Raw genomic sequence first — 24458 nt, 5'->3', positions numbered from 1 at the left:
ACTGGCTTCTAAACCCTGTAAGTGGGCTAGCTGCTGCCACAACATGCAAGCAAACCATTAAGCCTCTACAAGTCTTTCCTTTTCTCAGTCCTTTGGGCAAAGAAAGCTGCTTGCCAGGCAGTCACAGCACCACTGAGCTAAGTCTCCGGTTTTCTTGTCTATTTATTGATTTATTTTATGCCTGTGCCTGTTGGAAGCTCTGGGTCACAAAATCTCTCTACCACCTAATGCAGAATGGAGGAGGATAAAAAAGAAAATCTAGTAAACTCACTGTTGTATTGTTCATCAGGTTCCGAGGTCTCGAGCCAACCCACTTTCTCTCTCTCTCTCTCTCTCTTTTTTTTTTTTTTTTTTTTTTTTGAGACAGGGTCTCACTATGTAGTTATGTAGTTGAGACTGACCTGGAACTCACTATATAGCCCAGGCTGGTCTCGAACTCACAGCGATCCTCCTGTCTCAGCCTCCCAAGTGTTGGGATTACAGACATGTACTACCACACCCGGCTCTAGTCAATCCACTTTCTATCCATATTTCAAAGTGCTTTTATGTAATGAATTATTTCCAGGGTATTTGGTAGCATTTGGTGAGGAAGAGGAAGGAAAATGAGCCCACAACTATTTGTCCCAGAACCCACAAGTATACCTAAATGGGCCTTCAAACAACATTAAATAGCTTGAGAGATGTTACTATTGTCTTTCCTTTTTACATGTTCTTTTTCTCATTATGTGGCCCAGGCTGGCCTTGAGCCCTCAGTGATTCTCCTGCCTCAACTGAGTGCTGGGATTATAGGTGTGCACCATGCCCTGCTTACATTTTCAGTATATATTTATTGAGGCCTACAATATTCTAGATTCTGAGCAGCCAAAGAGCTAATGATGGATAAACTTTCTACTACCTAGAAATTATATTCTAGTAAAGAAAGAAAAAAAATTACAAGCAAGTAAAGTCTATATACTAGTTATGGGAGATCTTTCAGACAATTCAGAAAATTCAGAAAGCAAATAAACACATAATTAATCAATTCAATACTTATTTGAATATTGGTACTGACAGTTTATGCCAAATAATAATGCTAGAAACCGAGAACAAGAATTTTTACTAAAAGCAAGCACTTTTAGGTCAAATGTAAATGATTAAAATATGCATTAAGACTTATAAGAGGAAATGAAAGACTGAAAAGGATATAGGCAATTGCAGGAGATCTGAGTTTTATTACCTGTATTACCTTCAGCAAATCACTTAAGCTTTCTAGACACTGCTTTATTCAACTATAAAATAAGATCAAACTAGATTATCTCTATAGTTCCATCAAACTCCTAAATCTTGGCATTCAGTTAGTTATAACCAGTTAAAGTACATGCTCTCATACAAATGCAATCAACTATTCCATCCAAAGCTGAAAATGAAAGAATGAACATCAACTTTTTTTTATCCCTAGGTCCTAACCATGCATTTAAATTTTTGAGCAATCTATTTGTCTATACTCAAATTTATCTGTACCTACATAGATACAGAAAACTTTCTAGAGATACTTCTGAAGACATTTAAAAAATTGTTTGTTTCACTTTGAGACAAGGTCTCAGCATGTAGCTCAAGCTGGCCTCGAACTTGCCATGATGCTCTTGCTTCAACCTCCTGTGTGCTGGGATTACAGGCAGGGGCTATCATTCCCAGCTTCCCAAGAAATTTTATTTTTTTGGTACCAGGGATCAAACTCAGGCCCTTGCACTTGTCGAGGCAGGTGGCAGAACCACTGAGCCAAATCCCCGGCCCTCCAAAAAATGTTTAACAGTAGATCACTGTACACTTTCTTTTATTTGACAGGATTATGTAGGCAGTTGGGTAAAGCCTGCTTGAGAGTGAAAGCATTAAAAAAATCTATCCATTCTTTGGGTATCAAGTTCTAAATCTTACTATAATTGATAGTTATAAGGATCCTTAAGGAATTATTGCCATAACACAAATTTAAAATTCACTTATGCTGTATTTAGTCTTTATCACTGAAGTATCATTAACTGAAATTCCATTTAGCACAATGATATAGTATCAAAGCTCTGATTTGAAAGAATCATAAAAATAAGCAATGTATCAAGGGTAGTATCTGCTTTTGATTAGCTATTATATTTTAAATTTAGTCAGAAATCAATGAATTGATATTATTGTTATAATTACTGTTGGGGTTTCCTTTAAAACAAGGTCTTGCTACAGCTCAGGTTGGACTTGAACTCACTAAGTTGCCCAGGCTAGATTCAAATTTGTGATCCTCCTGCCTCAGCCTCCTAAATATAAGAAATTATAAATGTGTACTGCCATGCCCAGCTAAACTTCTAATTTCTTAGTTCTGAATGGACCCTTTCGAGAGTCTTCACCATGTTGACCTTGAATTTGTGATTGTTCCGGCCTCAGCCTCCAAAGTACTTGGTATTAAACACATGTACCATTAAGCCTAGCTCATAATCTGTTAGATTATGTTAGGGGCTAAGGATATAACTCATTGGTTAAGAACTTGCCTAACATGTACAGTCCCGGGTATAATTCCCAACACCAAAAGAAACAAAACAAAATAAAACAAAACAAAACCTTGGATTAGGCTGCGTCCTATCCGTGGGTCTTTTAGGGGAAAGAACAGATGCCTAAAACTTGGCAAGAACAGATATAAACAACTGTGACGCTCTTTTTGTCATTTTAATATTTTAATTTTTTGGGGGGGTGTATATTAAGCATATAAAATACTAGGTTCCAATGTGGTATTTTAAATCTGCATATAATTTTTTATAATATTTGCCCTCCTTGACTTTAATAGATAATTATGGTATTACTTGTTTGATAACACAATTTGAATGTTTTTTTTCTTAGATGTATTTACACAATGAAGCTCAACCAATAATATTTTTAAAATTTCCAGCTAAGTGACCTTTAGCAAATTATTTAACTTTTCCTAAGCTTTGGCTTCCTATTCTATGAAATGATTACAATGAGGTAACAACCTCACAGAGTCTGCTACATTGAACAGTTGAGAACAATGAATTTACTATGATGATAAAAGAATTTACTGTCCTTTATAAAACTTCTTAATAAGCATGTTATTTCCCCTTAAAAGTATTTCAAATACTTAAAATTTTATTTAATTCATGTGAATTAAATTTATATTCTTGTTCAAGGGCAGAAAAATATAATCAAAAACCAAAACTGCGCAAATATGACATGATATAACCTGCATCTTCATATATAAAGGCACAAAATTATCATCACTGTATACCACAGCTGAATTACAAATCCTCTGTGCCTGCCTCGTAAACTCAAGGTTCTGAATTCAATCTCCAGTACAAAAAAAAAATCTTCTAAGGAAAGAATCTATGCTACCTCATTATAACATTCTGAAGACAGACTTTATCATGTTCACTATTTCTTAAAACTGGTTGGAGCAAATAAAAATCTCAGAAGGAAGAATGATAATTATAGAACTGGAAACATTTCCAAATGACATGTATTTTGGTCTTTTCAGTCTCAACGACAAGTATTAACCTTACTAAAACAAGAAAGCTTTATAGCTTCTATTTTACATTTTTGTACCTTAAATACATTATTTTCCATGGGGGGGGCCACTGGTGATCAAACTCCAGTCCTTGTGGCAGACCCACTGAGCTAAATCCTCGGCCCTTACATACATTGTTTTCAAGAGTTTTGATACTGGAGAATTTTAAATTCCACTATTCTAGAGTGTGTGTGTGTGTGTGTGTGTGTGTGAGATACATTGTTTTCAAGAGTTTTGATACTGGAGAATTTTAAATTTCACTATTCTAGTGTGTGTGTGTTATTCTTGTGTGTGTGTGTGTGTGTGTGTGTGTGTGTGTGTGTGTGTGTGTGTGTGTGTGTGTGTTTTTAGACAGGGTCTTACTAAGTAGTTCAGACTGCCCTGGAACTCACTGTGTAGTCCAGGCTGGTCTCGAATTCAAAGCAATCCTCCTGCCTCAGCCTCCTGAGTGCTGGGATTACAGGCATGCATCACCACGTCTGGCTCTAATGTTTTTTATTTATTTATTTTTATGTTTTTTGGGGACTGGGGATTCAATATGGGTCCCCGTGCTTGTGAGGCAGGCAGCAGAACCAATGAGCTAAATCCCCCACCCTCTAATGTGTTTTTTAAAAAAACTGTTTATATGCTTAATGAAGGAAAAAAATCAAGCTGAACAAGTCTCTACAATCAACAAAGTTAAACAAATACTTATTTTACATATGAAAGATGGCCCACAAAGTGTTATAAATACCTAAATTAAACAGAATTTAAAGTTTGCTTAAAAAAAAAATACTGCTCAATTACAATTTTTTGTGGAGAAAGTGTTATTATGTAGTTCAGGCTAGCCTTGAACTCACTATGTAGCCCAGACTGGCCCTAAATAATTTTTGAAAAGAATGAATCTGGTACCTTTCATGGCTTCTTCAAAAGAGCAAGGTCTTGCTGGGCTAGATATTTCCTTCTTCACGGTTACATTCAAAGTACCAGCTGCTGCTGTTAAAAAAAGAAGTTCATGTACTGTATTTAAATTTATTCATTTTAACAAATTATATTATCTTAAAATCCTTTAATTCGACTGTTTTCTGACAGAGCTTCTTATGAGAAACTCTAAATTGAGATAATTTTTGGGGAAGGTTTATTCTTTTTTGTGGGGTGGGTACCAGGGATTGAACTCAGGACCTTGTGCCTGTGAGGCAGGCAGGGGAACCACTGAGCTAAATCTCTGGCCCTGGGGAGTCTGTTTTTTTGAGACAGGATCTTGCTATGCAGTTCAGGCTGGCACTGAACTCACTATGTATCCCAGGCTGGCCTTGAACTCATGGTGATCCTCCTGCCTCAGCATCCTGAGTTCTGGGATTATAGGTGTGTGTCACCATATTGGGCGAAATGAAATTTTTGTAACAAGTAGTCTGTCCTCTACAATTTAACTGATTTCCAGTGAGTGGAACATATAATCACTTATCAAAACAGCGGTTTTAAATATTTCCTTAATACTATACCTGTTGCTAATCTGGGATGAGTGGACTGATATAAAATGTAGATTAGAACACCAGAAACGATCCACTTACTGACATATATAATTTATTCAACATACTGATTTAAAAGCATTAGATGAATGTTTAAGCTAAACTGCAGTCCTGAAATTCCTATGATTAATCAATAAAAACAACAACAAAATCTCAGCATTTTTAGGAGAGCAAAAATTTCAAGGCCAGCTTCCTTTTCTTCCCACAAAAGTGATGCAAAAGCTAATCAGAAAAAAATTTTGGGGGGAATTTTGAGGCCTTTTAAGGGAAAAAAAAGAAAAACACCAAATATTTAGTCTTTGACTATAAAACAATCTTCTCCTGTTTTCACTGAAACCAGATTATTATTTCTTTCATACCCGCCCCATTCTCCTGCCTCTGCCTCCCAAAAGCTGGGATTGTAGGTATGTGCAACCATGCTGAGATCCTGAAACTAGAATATTCCTAAACTTTATGTTCCAAAATTTTTACTTGCAATCTTCTATTTTGAGACACATAAATATCAAGAGGAATTTCATTAGTATTATATACTATGTCATACCTTTGTAGTAAAGTGGAAACAAACTAATATTGAAAACTTCAGAAATGATTAAAAAGAAAATGGGAGTTGAAAAAGGCAATTACCAAGATTAGTCTACCCCTGCCCGCCCCCGATATGATCTTGTGCCAGGGTTTTCTTTTCTTGCCACTTTTCTTCACCTTCTATCTCACTAGATCTTGAACTATTTGAGAATAACATATAAGTAAACTACAGATATGGAAAAACTACTAATTCTCAAGTATCCTTGAGACTAGAATGAACTAAACCAACAGTAACTATGGCAGAAACAAAGCTTAGGCCAATGGAACATGTAGTTTCCATTTCCAAAATGTTCTCCCTATATTTTGCCAGAAGAAGGCTTTTTTTTCCCTCTTCAGACAACTAAATAAATGCAGGCAAACAAATGATGAGACATTTTTAAGTTAGTTATCATTACTTATTACTCCAAGTTATCCCTCCCATCTGTCAAAATGCACCCTAGATGGCTGCCAACATAGCTTGTGGTATGTGGTAAAGCACATGCTCAGCACACATGAGGTATTAGGTTCAAATACAGCCACTCCCCCTCAAAGCACCCTATAACTGGCAAACTAAACTAGTAGCAGTTTCCTAAAGCTACTTTCACTTTTCTGCACATAAGAGGTATCAATAAATGACAGTTCTTACTAAGGAATAACCTTTAAGATAGCATTAAAGAGTCTAATATCAGGAAGATCTCTGGCTTTTCTTATTAAAGTATAAGGTAGAAATGATTTCACTAAGAGTAAAAGCCGTATTTGGTCTCTTTAAACAATGCCCTTTCCAAAATAAGTTAATATTAATTCACACTTTTTTTTTGTACCAGAGATTGAACTCAGATCTTTGCACTTGTGAGACAGGCGGCAGAACCACTGAGCTAAATCCCCTGCCCCAAATTCACACTATCGAATAAACTTTTCTTTTTGGTTGGCTGATCTTTAGCTGTCCAAAGAACTAGAAATTATTCATTTCAGTTCACAATGTCTTGTTTTGACATACCTGGGTAGGGAGTGTAAGTGAATGGCTGAACATCATGGGATCTTCCAGCATTGGTCACTACATATATTCCCACAGATACAGGCAAAGTTATATGTTGGTCATGATATGGAGGAACCTTGACGATGAGATGGTTCTAATTGAAAGAAAGTGTAAGAATCAGAAAAGAAGCAATATTCAAATTCACAACAATTAAGTGTATATCCTATTATTTATAAAGTTTAAAAGTTGATTAATATATTTCAATGCTCAGGTTCACATCAATCTTACAATTGCTCTTAAGGTAAAATTCAACTTATAATGGCTTATGATGTCCCTGCCCTTTCACCTTCATCACATTTCCACTTTTCCCCAGTGTACCATGCTCTAGATAGCACGACCTTCTCAGTCCATTCTCTTCACATATTATACAGTTATTACTGTCCTCTCCAAATGTGACATTCTCGTCATCTCCTAAAACAGCAGGTTTCTTACCCATTTTCAGGTTTTCTCCTTATAGAAGCCTTCCTTGACCAATTTGTTTAAAGTAGTCCTCCTATCCAACCTGATCACCTAATTTGGTTTATTTCTACAGCAGAACTTATTTCCACTTGAAATTACACTGATTGCTTGTTTTTTTGTCCCTCTTCTGTTACAAGTATTTAAGTTCCATGAAAATCCAGGCTTTTTATTCTTCACTCTATTTCCTCTGTTCAGAATAGTACTACACACAAAAACACTCAATTTTATTTGCTGAATAGTAAATTATGAGGAAAAAATATATGCTCACCATTACGGCTTATATCTAGATGTCCCCGTAAAGCCTCTGGTGGTCATAGGTGGGGAACTTCAAAGGTGGCTGGGTTAGGTTATATGAAAGCGGATAATGGAAGCTCCACCCTGAGTATGGGTGGCACCAACCAAGAGGCTTGTAGCCTGGACAAAATATAAGGGGAAGGAAAGAAGGCAGGCCTGCTGCTGCTGCTTTTCTGCCTCGTCCTGCCTGCCCCTATCATGGACTGGTTTCTCCTCTGCTATGCCCCTCTGCCATACCACTCTGCTTTGGAGCCAGTCAAACACAAGATTGAAACCTTTACAAACTGTGAGCCAAAATGAACCGTTCCTCCTTTAACTTTGGGTATCAGGTATCTTTTCCTAGCAAACAGAGAAGTAACCAAGCCACCCACTAAGCATAAAGTCAGGTAGCATATATTCTGTACAATTTCAAGATGAGATGCACTTCAAAATGCAGTTTACTACCTTCCTAACCACTTTCTCATTAAAAGTCAAATAACGGAAACAAAGTCTTTATAGATAGGGAGGGAGGGGTTGAAGGAAAGGCAGGGGAATGGGGGAAAAATAAGAACCAAGGTTGACTATGTAACAGTACAAATTTCCAGCAATGAATGTCATTATATTGCATACATTAAATGTATAAATTTTAAAAAAAATTGTTTTTTTGGTTTTTTGAGTCAGGGTCTCACTATGTAGAGAATGACCTGGAACTCACTTTGTAGCCCAGGCCGGTTTCGAACTCACAGCAATCCTCCTGCCTCAGCCTCCCAAGTGCTGGGATTATAGACATGCGCCACCACGCCCGGCTATCAATAAAATTTTTAAAAAGTCAAATAACGTTCAGTGTATCCAAACTCCAATTAATCCAAGATATTTTTAGTTAGAATAGAGGCAGATGTATCATTAGAAAAGAGTGGAGTTTTTAAATGCTTCATCAACACTTTTATCTTCTTTGGTGCTAACATGAACCACATATCAGCAACTTTTTCTTCTTCCTTATAATAGAATACCCACTTTACCAATTATCTTACTTGCAGGAGCCCAAAGCAGGCAGCTTAGGGTGAGATGAGTTTGAGAACATTTATTTTAGATTATAGTTGGTTGACCCAGTTAAGTAAAACATGGGATAAATAAGGTCAATACAAGGTTTCAATTTCTGAGCACTTGAATGTTTGTTTTGGTTTTTTGAGATAGGGTCCCAACAATGTAGACCACCAAACTCAATGTTTCTCCTGTCTCAGTCTCCCAATTGCTGGGATTACAAGAGTACACAGCACGCACCATGACTGGCTAAAAATTTGTTTTCAAACCATTTTAAAACACTCTGAAATTGCTCCAAATATATGGCATTAACAGAGTATGCCTAAGCTAGCTATCCTAAAAAAACAAAACAACCCCCCCACCAAACCCAAAATCCCAAAACAAAATAAAAACCAAAAAAATCCACATGCTTTGAAATCAGGTGGAAGAACATGTAGTATAAATGCATACACCTCCAGTTACGGGGTGTGTGTGAAGAATACTTATGGTCATCAAAAACACACCTGAATGATATGAACTATTTAGAAACAGGGCTTTTGGCCCAGCATGGTGGCTCATGCCTGTAATTCTAGCACTCGGGAGGCTGAGGCAGGAGGATCACTGTGAGTTTGAGACCAGCCTGAGCTACCTAGTGAGTTCCAGGCCAGTCTCAACTACATAGTGAGACCCTGTCTCAAAAAACAAAAAAAACAAAAACCCAAAAAACCAACCAACCAACCAACCAACCAAACAAACAAAAGAAACAGGGCTTTTATATATTGTCCACTGTCATTTTTACTCTATTGCTTAATACCACTACTATATCACAGAAGCAATCTACCCAGAGTTAAGAAGATAGCTTTAATGGGTGGCTTGTAAAATATTCTTTACTTTTCAGCTATCTGACAAACTCTACAACTGAAATTATTATTCTGAATATTTAAAAAAACCTTGTCTTTTGGTACTAGTAATGATTAGTGTATAAAAATTATATACATACTTTAATTAAAATACTTTACTAAAAAATACTTCTTTACTTGCTTCAGAGTATATTTAAGTAAATCTCTCTTGAAAATTTTTTTTAAAAACCTTTATTTTCTTGTTTTGTTCTTTAAGATATGATCTTGGAATATAGATTAGGCTGGCCTCCTTCACCAACTTGCAGGGATCCTCCTGCCTCAGCCTCTTGAGTGCTGGGATTACAGGGGTGTGTCACTAACCCCAGCTAAAAACCTTTTTGATACTACTTTTCCAGACCTGGTTAATCTGAATCTAGAAATTATAAAAGATTTGAGTGAAAACTAGATAAATTGAAAATAGTGATCAAAGTTGTTTTAATATTACTCTCAGGAGCAATTAAGTACCTCTGTAATATAGTAAAAAGTACACAAAGGATTGAGAGGCTTTTGGAGCATGTATAATGTTCTCTGGGGAAGAAAAGACAGGTATGTCTGAATTTTATTTATTTATTTTTTTTGTACTGGGGATCGAACTCGGGTCCTTGTGCTTGTGAGGTAGGTAGAACTAGTAGCTAGAACTACTAAGCTAAATCCCGGGCCCTGAATTTTAATTTCTTAGAAGAATTTGCTTGGCCAGGTGTAGTAGTACATGCCTATAATACCAACTACTATGGAGGCTGAGGCAGGAGGATCACAACTTTGAGGGCAGTCTGGACAACTTAGCAAGACTCAAAATATAAAATATTTTAAAAGGGGGAGTAGCTCAGTAAAGAATCCTTGGGTTCAATTCCCAGTACTGCCAATTAAAAAAAAAAAATGTTTTTGAATAGAAAAAAGAGAAAGCTACTTGAATTTAAAGTAACCATCTCTCATCTCAGCAGTAATTTTTGTTCAGCATATATAAGTAATGATAGATATTTTTCACTTTCTTATGAGATAATTTATCATTTCAAATTTCACTTTACATGTGGGATATACATAATTGGTCTGGACCAAAGACACATTATAAAGCTAGTATAAGAGCCAATTTGAAACACATGCCCTCTAAATTCTCAGGTTATTATTTAACCTAGTTCTCAATAATTCTGCTGAGAATCTTTTTTTGGTATGTCTGAGGAATCTCCTTTGTGCCAGGCATGGTGGTACATCCCTGTAATCCCAGCACTTGGGAGCCTGAGGGAGAAGGATCTCTTCAAGTTTGAGGCCATCCTGGGTTATATAGTGAGTTCAAGTCCAGCTTGAGCTACACAGTGAGACCCTGTCTCCAAAAAAAGAATCTCCTTTGCATATTTATAAGTCTTTCTTCCCTAAACATATCCTTTTATATATGTATATTCTTTTACACAGATGTATATATACACACAAATAAATGTGTGTGTGTGTGTGTGTGTGTGTGTGTGTGTGTGTGTGTGTGTGTATGAATAGGCAATTAAGGTTATAAAAAACTTGTCTACAAGTTGTTAAAAGAGAGTAGATAAAATAGCCATTAACTACCTTATGTGAGTATGAGACACAGTATGCTATGGGCTTGACTAAAAGTCAAATATTAAAGAAGTGTTTTTCAGATTTCATTAATCTCAATATTTACATAATAGAAAAGCTTAATACCAGATCAATTGAGGTTGGGTTATCTATTATAATTATACTTTGTAAAGTTATCTTTAAATGACCTTTGCTATTATATATCCTCTAGGTTATTTTAAATATTGCAGGTATCTTTTGATTTATCTATGCAGGCTAGATTCTTTTTTTTTTTTGTACCAGGGATCAAACTTGGGCCCTTGCACTTGCAAGGCAGGCAGCAGAACCCCTAAGCCAAATTCCCCATCTAGACTTTTATTTTTTTTATTATTTTTAGTGGTACTAGGGAATGAACCCAGTGTCTTTGAATTGAGCTATATCCCATTATTTTTCAGTTTTTATTCTGAGACAGGGTTTCACGAAGTTCCCAAGGCAAGACCTGAAGTTGTGCCCTCTTGCCTCGGCCTCCCAGAGTGTCAAGATTAGAGAAGTGCACCACCTCACCTGGCTATTGCCTGATATTTCTTTACCATATCCAAAGTTCCATTTCATTTTTCTTCTTTTTCTTTTCCTTCCTCCTCACTTCTATCCACAACTATCCATTCTGAGGATTAAACCCAGGGCCTTCTATATGCTAAGGAGGTATTGTACTGAGGTATATCCCCAGCCTCCCAATTTATTTTTCTAACATATTTTCTTCCAATATTAATTTGTCTTCCCCCAAAGAGATTCTATGATCTCTAGAATCAACTCCTTTGGATCTGAGTTCTGATTCCATGGGTTCAACCCCCAGTTCCAAAACAAACAAACAAACAGACAGACAGGCAGACATACTCTATGCCTCAAAGTGAAGCAAAGAAGGAAGGCAAGTAGGAGGGAGGAAGGGGAAAATGAGGGAGAGGGAAAGGGAAGAATGAAGAGAAAGCAATGACTTGCTAAAATAAAGTTCTATACTAAACAACACGCTAAAATAAAATAGGGGGCTTTTTGTTTTGGTACTGGAGATCGAACTCAGGACCTTGTCTTGTGAGGCAGGCGGCAGCACCAATGAGCTAAATCATTGGTCTAGAAAATTTATATTAATGTAACTGATTTCTCAAAAAGTGAAACATGCTCATGGCACACAGAGTTTCAGTCAGGACTAAAACTGGTATGTAAGAACCTGGTTGAATATAGGGTTTGAAGTGCCCTCAGGAAAAAAACAGATCTTAGGTCAGAGTTCTCTTTTTTCCAAAGGGAATAAAACAAACTGACAAGTTTTTCATGATTATCTATTAAGTAGGTGGTATTAGGAGGATCACAGAAGAGCAATACTATGTTGTCACTGACTTTCAGGAGGCTTTTAGGGGGAAGATACTGAGGGAGTGAGGATTGTCTGATTGTTGTATAAAAAATAAATCAGAGAGCCAGGTGTGGTGGTGCACACTTGTAATCCCAGCACTTGGAAGGCTGAGGCAGGAGGATCAGCATGAGTTTGAGGCCAGAATGGGCTACAAAGTGACTGCAAGAAACCCAGGCTGAACTACACAGTGAGAGCCTGTCCCCTCTCCCCCCAAATAATAAAATGTCAGAGTTAGGAGCTCAAATAATCTAGTGAAAAAGCTTATCTTCTAGATTGGAAAATGGAGGCACAAAAGTTACTTAATCTTTCATAGAAACACTGATTGTTAGGACAAAACTCCTACTAGAATTTCAGTTAAAATAGTCTGCATGGGAAGGGTAGGGGAAAGGTAATAAGGGAAAAGAAAAAAATATGAGAAAATGAAAAAATGGAAATAAAGTGTTTGTAAATGGGGAGGGGAGGAAGGGGTGAAGGGAGGGCAGGGACAAGTGGAAAAAATGAGAATCAAGACCTGTCATGTAAAGATACAAGATCCCAGTAATGAATGCAACTGTACTGTATACCTAAAATGTACCAATAAACTCAATTAAAAAGAAAAGAAAAAAACAGTCTGGAAGCTGGGCATGGTGGTGCATATCTGTAATCCCAACACTCAGGAGGCTGAGGGAGCAGAAGTCCTAAGTTTAAGGCCAGCCTGGGCTCAAGGCCAACCTAAACTGTAAATCAAGACTGTGTCTTAAAAAAATAAAAAACCCCAAACACACACACACACACTCAACCCCATAGAGTCTGGAAACCTAGGAGACAGTGTCCAACAGTATAGGCGACAAAAGAGTGACTGTGAAGTCTATCTCTTTTCTAAAGCAAGTAATAGGACAAGGCTAGAGGAAAACTTTTTATATAGTGTTTGTCTAGATACATAGGAAACTAAATGATTCCATGTAGCAAAGAATTAACTGTACATAAAGGGAGATCTGGTCTTTACCTTTAATTACTGAGAAGTGACCTCTACACTCCTGCAATGTCCCATCGGATTGGGTATCTTTGAGGTTTTTGGTCACTGCACAAGCTAACAATGTCAAACTCTTTTTCTTTCTGGAGACATAGTCTTGCTATGTAGTTCAGACTGGCCTTCAAATCATTATGTAGCCTAGATGACTTCAAATTCACGATTATCTGCCTGCTTCTTCCTCTGTAGTACTGGGATTATAGGCCTGAGCCACCATGCCTAACAATGTCATTTGTAATAGGAGCTGTATCAGTTCTGACCTCTGGTGGAACTGGAGAGTATAGGTCAGCTGCATAGACAAATGCAAAATAAATAATCAAATCCAAATAAACTGGGTAAAGTGGTACACACCTGTAGTCCTACCACTCAGCACACTGAGGCAGGAGGACTGACCTGAGTTCGAGGCCAGCCTGGGCCATCTAGTGAGTTCAAAGACAGCCTAAACTACAAAGCAAGAGACTGTCTAAAAAAAAAAAAAAAAATCAATAAAACCCATGGACAGCAAGGGTGTGGGTGAGCTTTGGCATCTCTGCATATTGTCATGCAATGATATTTTGAGATAAGGCAATGCATCTTGGAGGGTAACTATTTCACCTTCGAGACTCTCAGATCTTTCCCTATGTTTTTCTCCCCTTTACTGGTTCTGATTTATACCCTTTTATTGCTATAAACCTGTACTTGTAAGTATAGCACTTTCCAGAGTTCTGCAAATTTTAGAAAATTATTAAATCTGAGGAAACAGTACGAAAACCTAGATTTGTAGCCAGGTACTTAGAGAGCACGGTGGCCAGGAGACCTCTGAACCTGTGGCTGGTATGTGAAATGAAGGCAGGCTTGACTGTGGCCATAGCCTTGAATTTGGCAATATACTGGATATAAAATATTTAACAATTTTATTGTTTTTACACAGAAAAGTAAAAAAATTACAAACCAAATAAATTATAAATGTTCTAGATATACTGGCTATATTTTCTCCAATTCCTACCTTTTCCATTGCACTGCTTGCTTTCAAGTGTTATTTTCTATCTCTATCACCTCTGTATGTTAAATTTTAGGCGTCGTTATTCTGAACTAGTTAGCTTGACCTGCACCCAATGTACACCTGTAAATACTACTCTTCTGCATGTGCCTTCTAACTTGCTCATAAATTTAGACTTTTCTCTTGTTATTGTCAATTTCTACAGGCTTGATCTTCTCTGCTCTATATAATGAATCTTAGGTCATTATCCTTGTTTTGTAGTTTTACCTTGTTATGTGAAAACAATTCATGGCAGAGTCCTATAAACAGATACTGTTGTATGTTTTGTGATAATGGGAATTGAACCCAGGAAGTGTTGAGATACATCCCCAGTTCTTTGTACTTCTTTTTTGGGGGGTAAGACTGGGTGTTACTAAATTGTCCAGACTGGTCATGACCTTGAGATCTCCTTGCCTTAGCCTACTGAGTAGCTGGGATTACAGGCATGCACCCCAAGAAAAGAAAGAGAAGAGGGGAGGGGAGGGGAGGGAGACAGGCAGGCAGGCAGGCAGCAAGTAAGCAGGAAAGGCAAAAAGAAATAGAAAGGGTGACAGAGAGGGAGAGAGAGAGAAAGAAAGGCAGGCAGGCAAAGTGTTTTATTTATTTATTAGTAACTTTGGCTACTGCCCTCAACTTGAAAATTGAGAATTAGGCACTCTTCTCATTAGAGGAATAATTCACTTTCAGTAAAAAACAAAAACAGGGCCGGGGATTTAGCTCGGCGGTTTGGTGGCCTGCCTTACAAGTGCAAGGACCAGAGTTCAATCCCCGGTACCAAAAAAAAAAAAAAAAAAAAAAAAACAAAAACAAAAACAAAAACTCAAAGAAAGAAAGTTTAATTCACATCAATCCATAATAATTTAGTCTACATATTAAAAAAATTTCAGAACAAAACCATATTATTCAAAAGAGTAAATAAGCAAATTATATAAAGGGTTAAATTCTACCTGATGAAATAATTCCATGTCGATTTCAGCTTCTGATTTCCAAGAGTTTTCATCTGATTGAAATAAAAAGAGACTCACTAAATTTTTTGTACTATTGTTTTATTCTGTAGGTATGACTGTATCTATGACAAAGTGAAACATAAAACAATCTTTGTATACTAAGATGCCTACTTACCAGAAATGTTTTCTTGGAAAATAACTTTAGTTCCTTTAAGAAAGTTCTTGCCGATTAAAAAGACTTCTTCCTCTCCTTTCACTGAACAGCTGTGCAAGCTTTTCTTTAAGATCTCTGGCACTCCTGCTGGCTGAGCTGTGGGTATACACAATCATTCCATAAAAAGAACTAACACATTTCTTATCTAAGATCAACTTGCATTTATATATCTAGTCTATGAGTTGTCCTGTTGACCCTGAATTTAAATTATTCAGCAGCTTCACTTTTCCCTTGAGAGGGTGGAGAAAAAAAATTAGAGAAGTCCATATTAATTCTTAATAAGCTTTGTTAAGACTTTATAGGCACAGATAAATGTCATCTTTGTCCTTAGGTAACAGATAAAAGTTTGAAAAAATGAACGTGGTCATGTTTTGTCTTAATAATTTTGTTTTTAAGTATTCGTAGTGGTTGGAATCAAATCTAAGTACTTCTATATTCTAGGAAAGTGCTCTGCAACTGAATTATATCCCCAGCCCTCATCTTAATATTTTTCTTGAAAATTTAAATATTTTAAAACAGGCTTGTCCCAAAGTCCTAACCTTTAAAATATGAGCTATGCTATATCATCACAACATCTCTGACAATATAATAAGAACCTATTTAAAAAGCAAAAACAAACTATCAAGCTTTCCAAGAACAAAAACAAGCCTAATACTCACCTTTGGAGAGTATGATTAAGGGTTAAACCTTTTCAATTTTTAAAAAATTCACCCCAGGTAGACTCTAGAATTGAGGGCCAGTGGATTTAATTTATATTGAATGAATGACTAAATGAGAAATGAGTCACTATTAGAACATACAATTGCTTCTCTGAGCTAAACCATAGTCTCCAATAAGTCCAACTGTTAAAAATGAAAGAAAAGAAGCTCATCTGAACAATTTGTCAAAATTTGCTGATTCAATAAATATGATTTTTTTTAGAATACTGTATTTTGTTTTTTAAAAATAGGACAAGTAAAGTGAATGAGGAAAAAACACAAAATGATCAAGTTGAACAAAGGAACTTGTCTTACTTTTTAAAAAATAATGTTTAAAAGGGGAGACATACAGAACAATGTTTAAAACACAAGAAAAACAAAAATTTTCTATAGGATTTCTAGAAATCCTAAAACAAAAATGTAGGCAATAAACTGTCTAAAATGAGACACAAGAGAAATGAAAACAGATGTCCACAGCAAAACTTGTACATGTATGTTCATAGCAGCACTATTCGTAATAGCCAACAGATGGAAACAGAGAAACAAAATGTGGTATATATTCATTAAATGGAGTAACAGTCAGCCATAAAAAGGAATAAAGTACATACTGCAATACACACGAACTTTGAAAATATGCTACATAAAAAGCCAAATAAAAAGGCTATATATCCTATGATTTCTTTTATATCAAATGTTCAAAATGAACAAATCCTTGGAGAAAGACGTGCTTTCTCGGGACAAAGTGATAGGGGAATTGATAGTGATTGCTAGTTTCTTTTTAGTATATTAACAAAAACGCTCTAAAAGGGTCTGGGGATTTAGCTCTGCAGCGTAGCACCTGCCTAGTAAGCACAAAGTCCTGAGTTCGATCCCTGGAAAACAAACAAACAAACAAACAAACACCCTCTAAAAGTATTTAATGGTGATGACTAGTCAACTTTATGAATATCCTAAAATGCATTTAACTTTATAGACTAGAATGGTGAATTTTATGGTCTATGAATATTTTCAATAAAGCTGGTATAAGAGAAAAAAACTTTCATCTATGCGACATAAAATATGAACTTGATTATATCTAAATTTAAAATAACAAATACATCCCTCTATGCCAATATCCTACTCAAAAATTAAAGTCACGCCAGGGATTTAGCTCAGTGGTGTCGTGCCTGCCTCACAAGCACAAGGTCCTGAGTTTGATCCCTGGTACTGGGGGAAAAAAAAAAAAAAGCAAAAAAATTAAAGTCATATGAATTAGGAAGTATGTCCATTATTATGTCATCATTAATTAAAATAAATAAATTTCTTTTTATATTCAACAGTAGACCAGCCCAAAACAATGGACAAAACTGGGCATGTCAGCATAAGCCTATAATCCCAGCAATCTGGGAGGCTGAGGCAGGAGGAATACAAATTCAAGCCTTGCCTGGGCAACTTAGTAGTACTTTACTTCAAAATAAAAAATAAAAAGAAAGGGCTTCATAGTGGAAGCTGTGGGTTCAATTCCTAGTACTACAAAATAAAAGAATGAATGAATAACGACAAATAAATCAACATCTTTTTCATCTGCCATGACGCAACTCGAATAAACAAGATTTATTCCTTCTATTACACAGCAGTTGAAATGAGTAATTTCTACTCTATTAAAATAACAGAGTTGTAATCAGGATCAAATGGGTTAACGCAGAACAGTTTTAGTGGGCAACACTATTAAGAGTAATAATACTCACTAGAGAGAAGGAATAAGCAAGGAAGAATATTCACTAAGGAAGAATAACATCAACTGGGAACTCAAAGATGCTACCATGAAAAATAAAATTAATACCTTTTCTTTTTTATCTAGCCTAACATTTAAGAAAAATTAAAAAGTAGTTTTAAAAACTTAAAATTTTTCATTTTGTTGCCAGTTAAATAACCAATCCACAGATCAATGACTAGTAATATTTACTGAAAAGCCATGAGCATAAACCAAAATTAACATTTTTAAATAGAATGGATTTTTTAAGTTCGATCCCTGGTAAAAAAAAAAAAAAAAAAAGGAACGGAGTTTTAAAAAAATCAAACCCTTAATCCATTAAAAGGAATACATAAAGAAGTTTAGTCTTTTGCCAGGGGAGTTATACAACACTTTAAAGAAAAAAAATCATTTTATATAAAATTCTATGACAATACTAAAAAGAAAGATAAAAATATTAATAGATAATTATTCTAGCACTTTCTATTCTAAAATAACATAAGGACCAACTCTGCAAACATACCTCCATTTTCTCTTTTATGTTGATTTTAATGTTTCATTGTCACATTGACTAAACAGATGGCCGAGTAGTGCTTCCCAGGCCCCTTTCCCTACTATGATCCCATCTTAATCAAGTACTCAAATTTCTCCAGACAACTTTTAATTTTTTAAATATCATGCAATGCCAGTATTACTTTAAATAAAATTTTTATTGACTCATTATCTGTGTACATAAGAATACAGTACAATAATTTGACACACATATACAATATGTAGTGATCAAATCGCTAACAGGATATTTCTATTTCCTCAATCATTTCTGTGTGTTGAAAACTTTTGGACTGTTCTTTTCTAGTTATTTTGAAATTCCTTTTCTTTAAAAGGTGTTGGCAATGCTTATCTAATCCAGTTTTTCTAAGAGATGGCAAGGTAAGTGCCAAATAGTCAATTAAAGAAATAAAATACATGTCCTAAAACTCCATAATAAATGGCATCTACAAAAGAAAATGGAAAAAACAAACACAGGTATTTAATAAAATTCCCTAATATAAATTTAAATTTGCTTCTTAAAGTCATAAAAGTCTAAATTATAGAATAGAAATATCCTAGATAAAGGAAACAGTTCTCTAATAATTTCATACTGTGGGGCCAGGGATTTGGCTCAGTGGTTCTGCCACCTGCCTTGCAAGCACAAGGACCCAAGTTTGATCCCTGGCACCCCAAATAAAATAATTTCACATTGTAATCAGTTTTAATTATCCAGATGCCATGGCTAGGACAAAGTGGATTGTTCAAACTTAGTTTCAATGCCATAGTTTAAGGGACTGTCATGGCAGTACAGCGGAGTAACTAAAAGCAGAGGTTTTGTTTAAATCCTGACCTTGCTATTCATCCTTTATGTGGTCTTTATCTATCTCTTTCATCACCCTCTGTAGAATGGAAGCCACATATAGTGATGGCGAGACTTAAATGACAATGTTTATGTAGAGTACTTAGTGAAATGTCAGGCACATAGCTAGAGTTAAACATGGTAGCTATTATTATTAGCCTTATGTAACTTCCACTGTATACTGCTGCTTCCTATGGTTATCATATCTATTGCAGAAACAGCTTTTTGGCAAGACATACTTATTTATAATATGGACATGTATTATCATTAGTGCTGAGAATTAACAATGATAATTAAAGATAAAATGTTTTAGTTAGGAGGTCATGTTTTTTATTTCTTTTATTTTTTTTACCATCTTTTTACCTAGGTATACTCATACTTTGTCAACAACAAAATTAGGAAAGGGAGAAATGAATGAATGAACTAATAAGGAATAAGCAAACCAAACTGGCAAATATTTTCCAGTCCCTACTAAAGCATTATGACCTGAGGCATTAAGCAACACCTGGCTCTACTCTTCAGAGAACAGTTATAAACCTGCTCAAAGTGTTAGATTATGCTTCACTAAATTCCAACTGCATCCTAATACTATTTAATTAAGGCCATGTCATGAAATTATATGACGTTAAGAAACTGAACAATTCAACTAGAAAAGCTTCACAATTTCATTAACCACATATAGATTATTCATTCTGTTCCTCTCTGAGCATGACAGAATGGCCATAGAGTCCACAAACTTTGAAAACAGTCTATTTATAAATACCTAGAAAGGGCTGGGGGTTTAGCTCAGTGGTTCGGTGGCCTGCCTTGCAAGCACAAGGACCGGAGTTCAATCCCCGGTACCAAAAAACAAAACAAGCAAAACAAAATAAATACCTAGAAAGCACCAAAAGGAAATGCCAGTATAAAAACAAAATTTACATAATAAGAGAAATTCAACTGAACTCCGCTGAGATCAGAAAGATATTTCCAGTATTTCCTTCTTAAAATTAGGATGTTTGTAAGCTGAAGTATAATAATTTCTGATGTGAACTAAAAGAATTAAACATATGGCTTACAGAAGATAAATAACAAAACTAAGGAACAAATAAATAACGAAGTATCTGTAACTATCCAAGTGGTAGCATGGTCATAAGGCCCAAAGCAACACAATAGGAAACCCAACTGGAATAATAATTTTCTTTTGAAATAAAATATAAATCATAAAAAAGAATTATAAAAAAGCAACGCCAGGGGCCAGAGATTTAGCTCTGGTTTTGCCACCTGCCTCACAAGCGACCCAAGTTTGATCCCTAGAAACAACAACAAAAAAAACCCCAATGCCAAATAATCGATACTGGAAATTTTCTTCAATGATATAACAAGATTTCCCCATTTATTATTTGCAACACTCATTAGAGAGAAACTACAATTATAATGAGACACATATAACAACATAACTGTTATGTAAATACACATATACCCACGTTATGTTCAATGACAAGGTGACAAAAAAATTTATTCCCCACTAACAGTATACTATAACACTATAATTTGTAATTCAAACTTCTGACACGCTACTATTTATGAAGTTCTGCTAACTTTACTTTTACAGTCTAACGCAAAACACAGGACCAAAGCAATTTACCACAGTAAAGGTATTTGGAAAATGCTTTAGCTTTGCAATTTACTTTGGGGAACTATTATATGATAACAAGAAACTATTAAATGCTACATACATTTTGAATTTTATTTTGATTACTTACCTTTAGTTTAGCTCAGAAAATAAATTTTAATCTAAAGATTAAAAAAATTTGGGGGAGGTGAGACAGGGTCTCACTATGTAGTTGAGACTGACCTGGAACTCACTATGTAGCTCAGGCTGGTCTTGAACTCACAGTGATCCTTCTGCCTCAGCCTCCGCAGTGCTGGGATTACAGGCATGCGCCACCACGCCTGGCTAAGATTAAATATTTTAATCTAAGAAATTTTTAAATAAAACTTAATCTAAGAGACACAATCTTTCTATTTTGCCCAAGCCAGCTGAAAATCCTGGGCTCAAGTGATCCTCTTGCCTCGCTGAGGCTTGCACTTTGCTGGAACCACAGGGGTATGCCAGGGTGTGTAGCTCTTGACTGTAGCTTTTAGAGTATTTAAAATTCTGCATGACCAGAAGCTTGAATGTATGAAAATGTAAAAGTTAAGACATATCTGAAAGTAAATAGTCTCCATTTTTAAAAATATCTACGTATTTTCTTACTTACTACACAAAATTGGAGAGGAGGGTGTTTGCAATGTCAAAGTAGAGCCATCTTTTCTTGTGATGTTAACTCGAAAAACCAATCTTGCTCGAGTACTTTTCTTCTTGGAACCAGCAATTCCTATTCTGGCTTCAACATCAGCATTCCTCAATTTTAATATCCCTACACAGTCCACCCTAGCACAGAAAAAAGTACAAAATTAACATCTTGTTGTATAAATATTACAACATTATTAATCAAATAAGGTTTTCTTTAAAAAATGTACTTATCCATTATTTGAATGTATAATATAGTGCTAAGATGACAAACTCAAAAGTACTGAAGGGTAAATTCTAAACATTAGGAGTTCCTGATCTTGTCAATCTTCGGTTTATAAAAATAGGGAACATAGTAAGGAAATAAAATCACTATGTTAAAATCTGAACAGAAATAATGGGTTGTAAAAGACTCTTTACCTTAGTTGCTCAGTCTCTTCCCCACCTCCCTCCATCCCTCAGGAATACATACAGCTATCAAAAAATGTTATAACATTTAATGATGTGGCAAAATGCTCATATGTTAAGTGAAAAAAAGGTTACAAAAAAATGAACACACTATTATCTCAATTTTGCCCAAAAATGATTGGGAAGCTAAATATTAAAATATTTATTTATTAAAATTATTTATTTCAGGGAAGTGAAGTTTTGAAGGATATTGTTTCCAAGAGTATGTTTTAAATTTATTACTCTGCTTCCAGCTTTCTTAAAAAAGTACATATTTTTTTCCTTTTTTTTGGAGGTGCTGAGGATTAACTTATGGGCCTATCGTATGCTAAACACATAGTAAAAATGAGGTGTAAGAGGGGCATGGTGGCACAGACCTGTAATTCTAGCACCTGTAATTCAGGAAGGGGAACTACAGCAGGAGGATCATCTCATGTTTGTGGCCAGCCTGGGCTACATACTGAGTTCAAAGCCAGTCTGAACTATATAGTGAGACCTTGTCTCAAAAAGAAAGAAAGGGACAAAGGGAGGGTGAAATGAAGAGGAGTGAGAGGAAGAGAGGAGAGGGGGAGGGAGAAAGCAGAGATTTAGCTTAGTGGGGCCAACAACTGCCTCTCAAGTATGAGGTCCTGTTTGATCCCTAGTACAAAAAAAAAAAAAAAAAAAAAAAGAAAGAAAGAAATGAGGTGCACACCCAGTCCTTACTATTTTTATTATTAATAACTCTCTTCCTTTCTTCCTTGACTATGTAATTTATTTGTATAATATTAAAAAATTCAAGTAAAAAATAAATCTTTACTTAATATTTCTTAAAATTTACCCTTTCTAAAAAATAATTAGCCTCTTTGCCAATCTATTCATAATGGCTTGCAAAAGGAAACCAAACACCAAATAATGTGTTTAGCATCTATCTATTACAAATAACCACAACACAGGTCTCCCCCATACCAATATATTTGCTGCTGTTATGGTTTAATTTTAGGATTAAGCATCCTTTACAAAAGGCTTAAGGAAAAGTAACTTAAAAAAAGTTAAATCATTAACACTTCAAACATTTTTAAGCCAGTAAAAATGTGTTAAGACCAAAAACACATGGTGTCAGGATATAATTTTGTTTTGTTTTGTTTCCTTTTTTAAAATTTAATTTATTGGTACATTCTAGGTAGACAGTACAGTTACATTCATTACTGGGATCTTATATGTTTTGGTTTTTTAAATATGATCTTGCTACGCAGCCCAGTCTGGACTCAAACTTGAGGCAGTCCTCCTGCCTCAGCCACTCAAGTGCTGGCTGGGATTACAATCATGTGCCACCATGCCTGGCCAGGATATAATTTTTTAAAATACAGAAAAATAATAAAAACAAATGACTGTAGGGGCTAGGGATATAGCTCAGCAGTGGTGTGCTTGCCTGGCAAGTGCAAGGTCCTGAGCTCGATCCCCGGTATGGAGAAAAAACAAATGACTATAAACCAGTAATATGCTTTTCACAAGATGAGACAAGATAATTCATAGAATTCATTAAACAGTCTCTAAAACAAAAATTATCAAAGGGAAATTAGGAAAGCAAATAATTTTTATTTTTAATGTTAATATTTTGAATTTCAGTAAGTCTCTATAATTTTCAAAAGACTAAACACCTAGTCAATTTTTCCTGCCATTTATATTTCTTTAGCACAAGGCAAAACAATTAAATTTAACACACTGCTACTCTATAATAATCTATTTTTTTCATTTGGAGTATTTTAAACATTTTAATGAAATAAAACCTTCTCTTTTACCCCAAGAATTAAAATTTTTACAGGCTATGACAAAAGTGTAACATACAACAAAAAAATTCTTACTAGGTACTTACGCTAGTGTCATGTTGTTGCTAGGATCAAGGCCAACTTCTATAACTGTGGTGCCTTCAATGTCCACTTCTTTGCAGGGAGTTGTATTTCGTCCAGTTACTCTGCAGGCCTGGTAAAATCCATGTGGTTTCACTCGACCAGAGTCATTGCCCACAAACACCTGTAACACTACTGGTTCATTATGGCCCTCCAGCTGCAACAGATACCATGTAGCAGAAACACAAATTAGAATTTGTTTATGCTTTTTTTTTTGTATGAGGACATCAAACTTGGGATCTTATGCTTGCAAAACAGGCTGAGGAACCACTGAACTAAATTCCTGGCCCCTGAATTAGAATTTCAAAGAAACTAACTATAAAAACAAGTATTTAAAACCAAACCTTGTCTATGTAACTGGATTACATTATAGAAATAATTTAAATTCTCATGAAAAAATAGAGAAAGAGCATTTTTATAATGAAAAGCTGTCTAAGTTCCCACAAAAAAAAAAAACTACAGTTTAAATTCTACGGTAATTTTTTTTTTTTGAGACAGATTCTCACTATGTATCCCAGGCTGACTTTGAACTTGCAGTAGTGATCCTTCCTTAGCTCCCGAGTGCTACGATTACAGGTGCGCATCACGACATCCAGCTTCTGTGGTAATATATATATATATATAT

The 24458-nt window shown here is 35.4% G+C and overlaps 1 protein-coding gene across 1 annotated transcript in view; it reads right to left on the bottom strand.

Moving 5' to 3' along the window:
- Positions 1–24458, bottom strand: part of Nfat5 (nuclear factor of activated T cells 5) — a 116728-nt gene that overhangs the window by 18235 nt on the left and 74035 nt on the right. The window contains exons 5-10 of the mRNA XM_010612349.3: positions 23800–23990; positions 21466–21638; positions 15364–15498; positions 15189–15241; positions 6602–6734; positions 4427–4510 (exon numbers count right to left, since the gene is read on the bottom strand). Of these exons, the coding sequence (XP_010610651.1) occupies positions 4427–4510; positions 6602–6734; positions 15189–15241; positions 15364–15498; positions 21466–21638; positions 23800–23990 (769 nt within the window). The remainder of the gene's footprint in view (positions 1–4426; positions 4511–6601; positions 6735–15188; positions 15242–15363; positions 15499–21465; positions 21639–23799; positions 23991–24458) is intronic.

The sequence above is a fragment of the Fukomys damarensis genome, unplaced genomic scaffold, assembly GCF_012274545.1.
Source record: "Fukomys damarensis isolate Sample0158 unplaced genomic scaffold, DMR_v1.0_HiC HiC_scaffold_32, whole genome shotgun sequence".
Lineage (NCBI taxonomy): Eukaryota > Metazoa > Chordata > Mammalia > Rodentia > Bathyergidae > Fukomys > Fukomys damarensis.
This window is presented reverse-complemented; position numbering and strand designations above follow the sequence as displayed.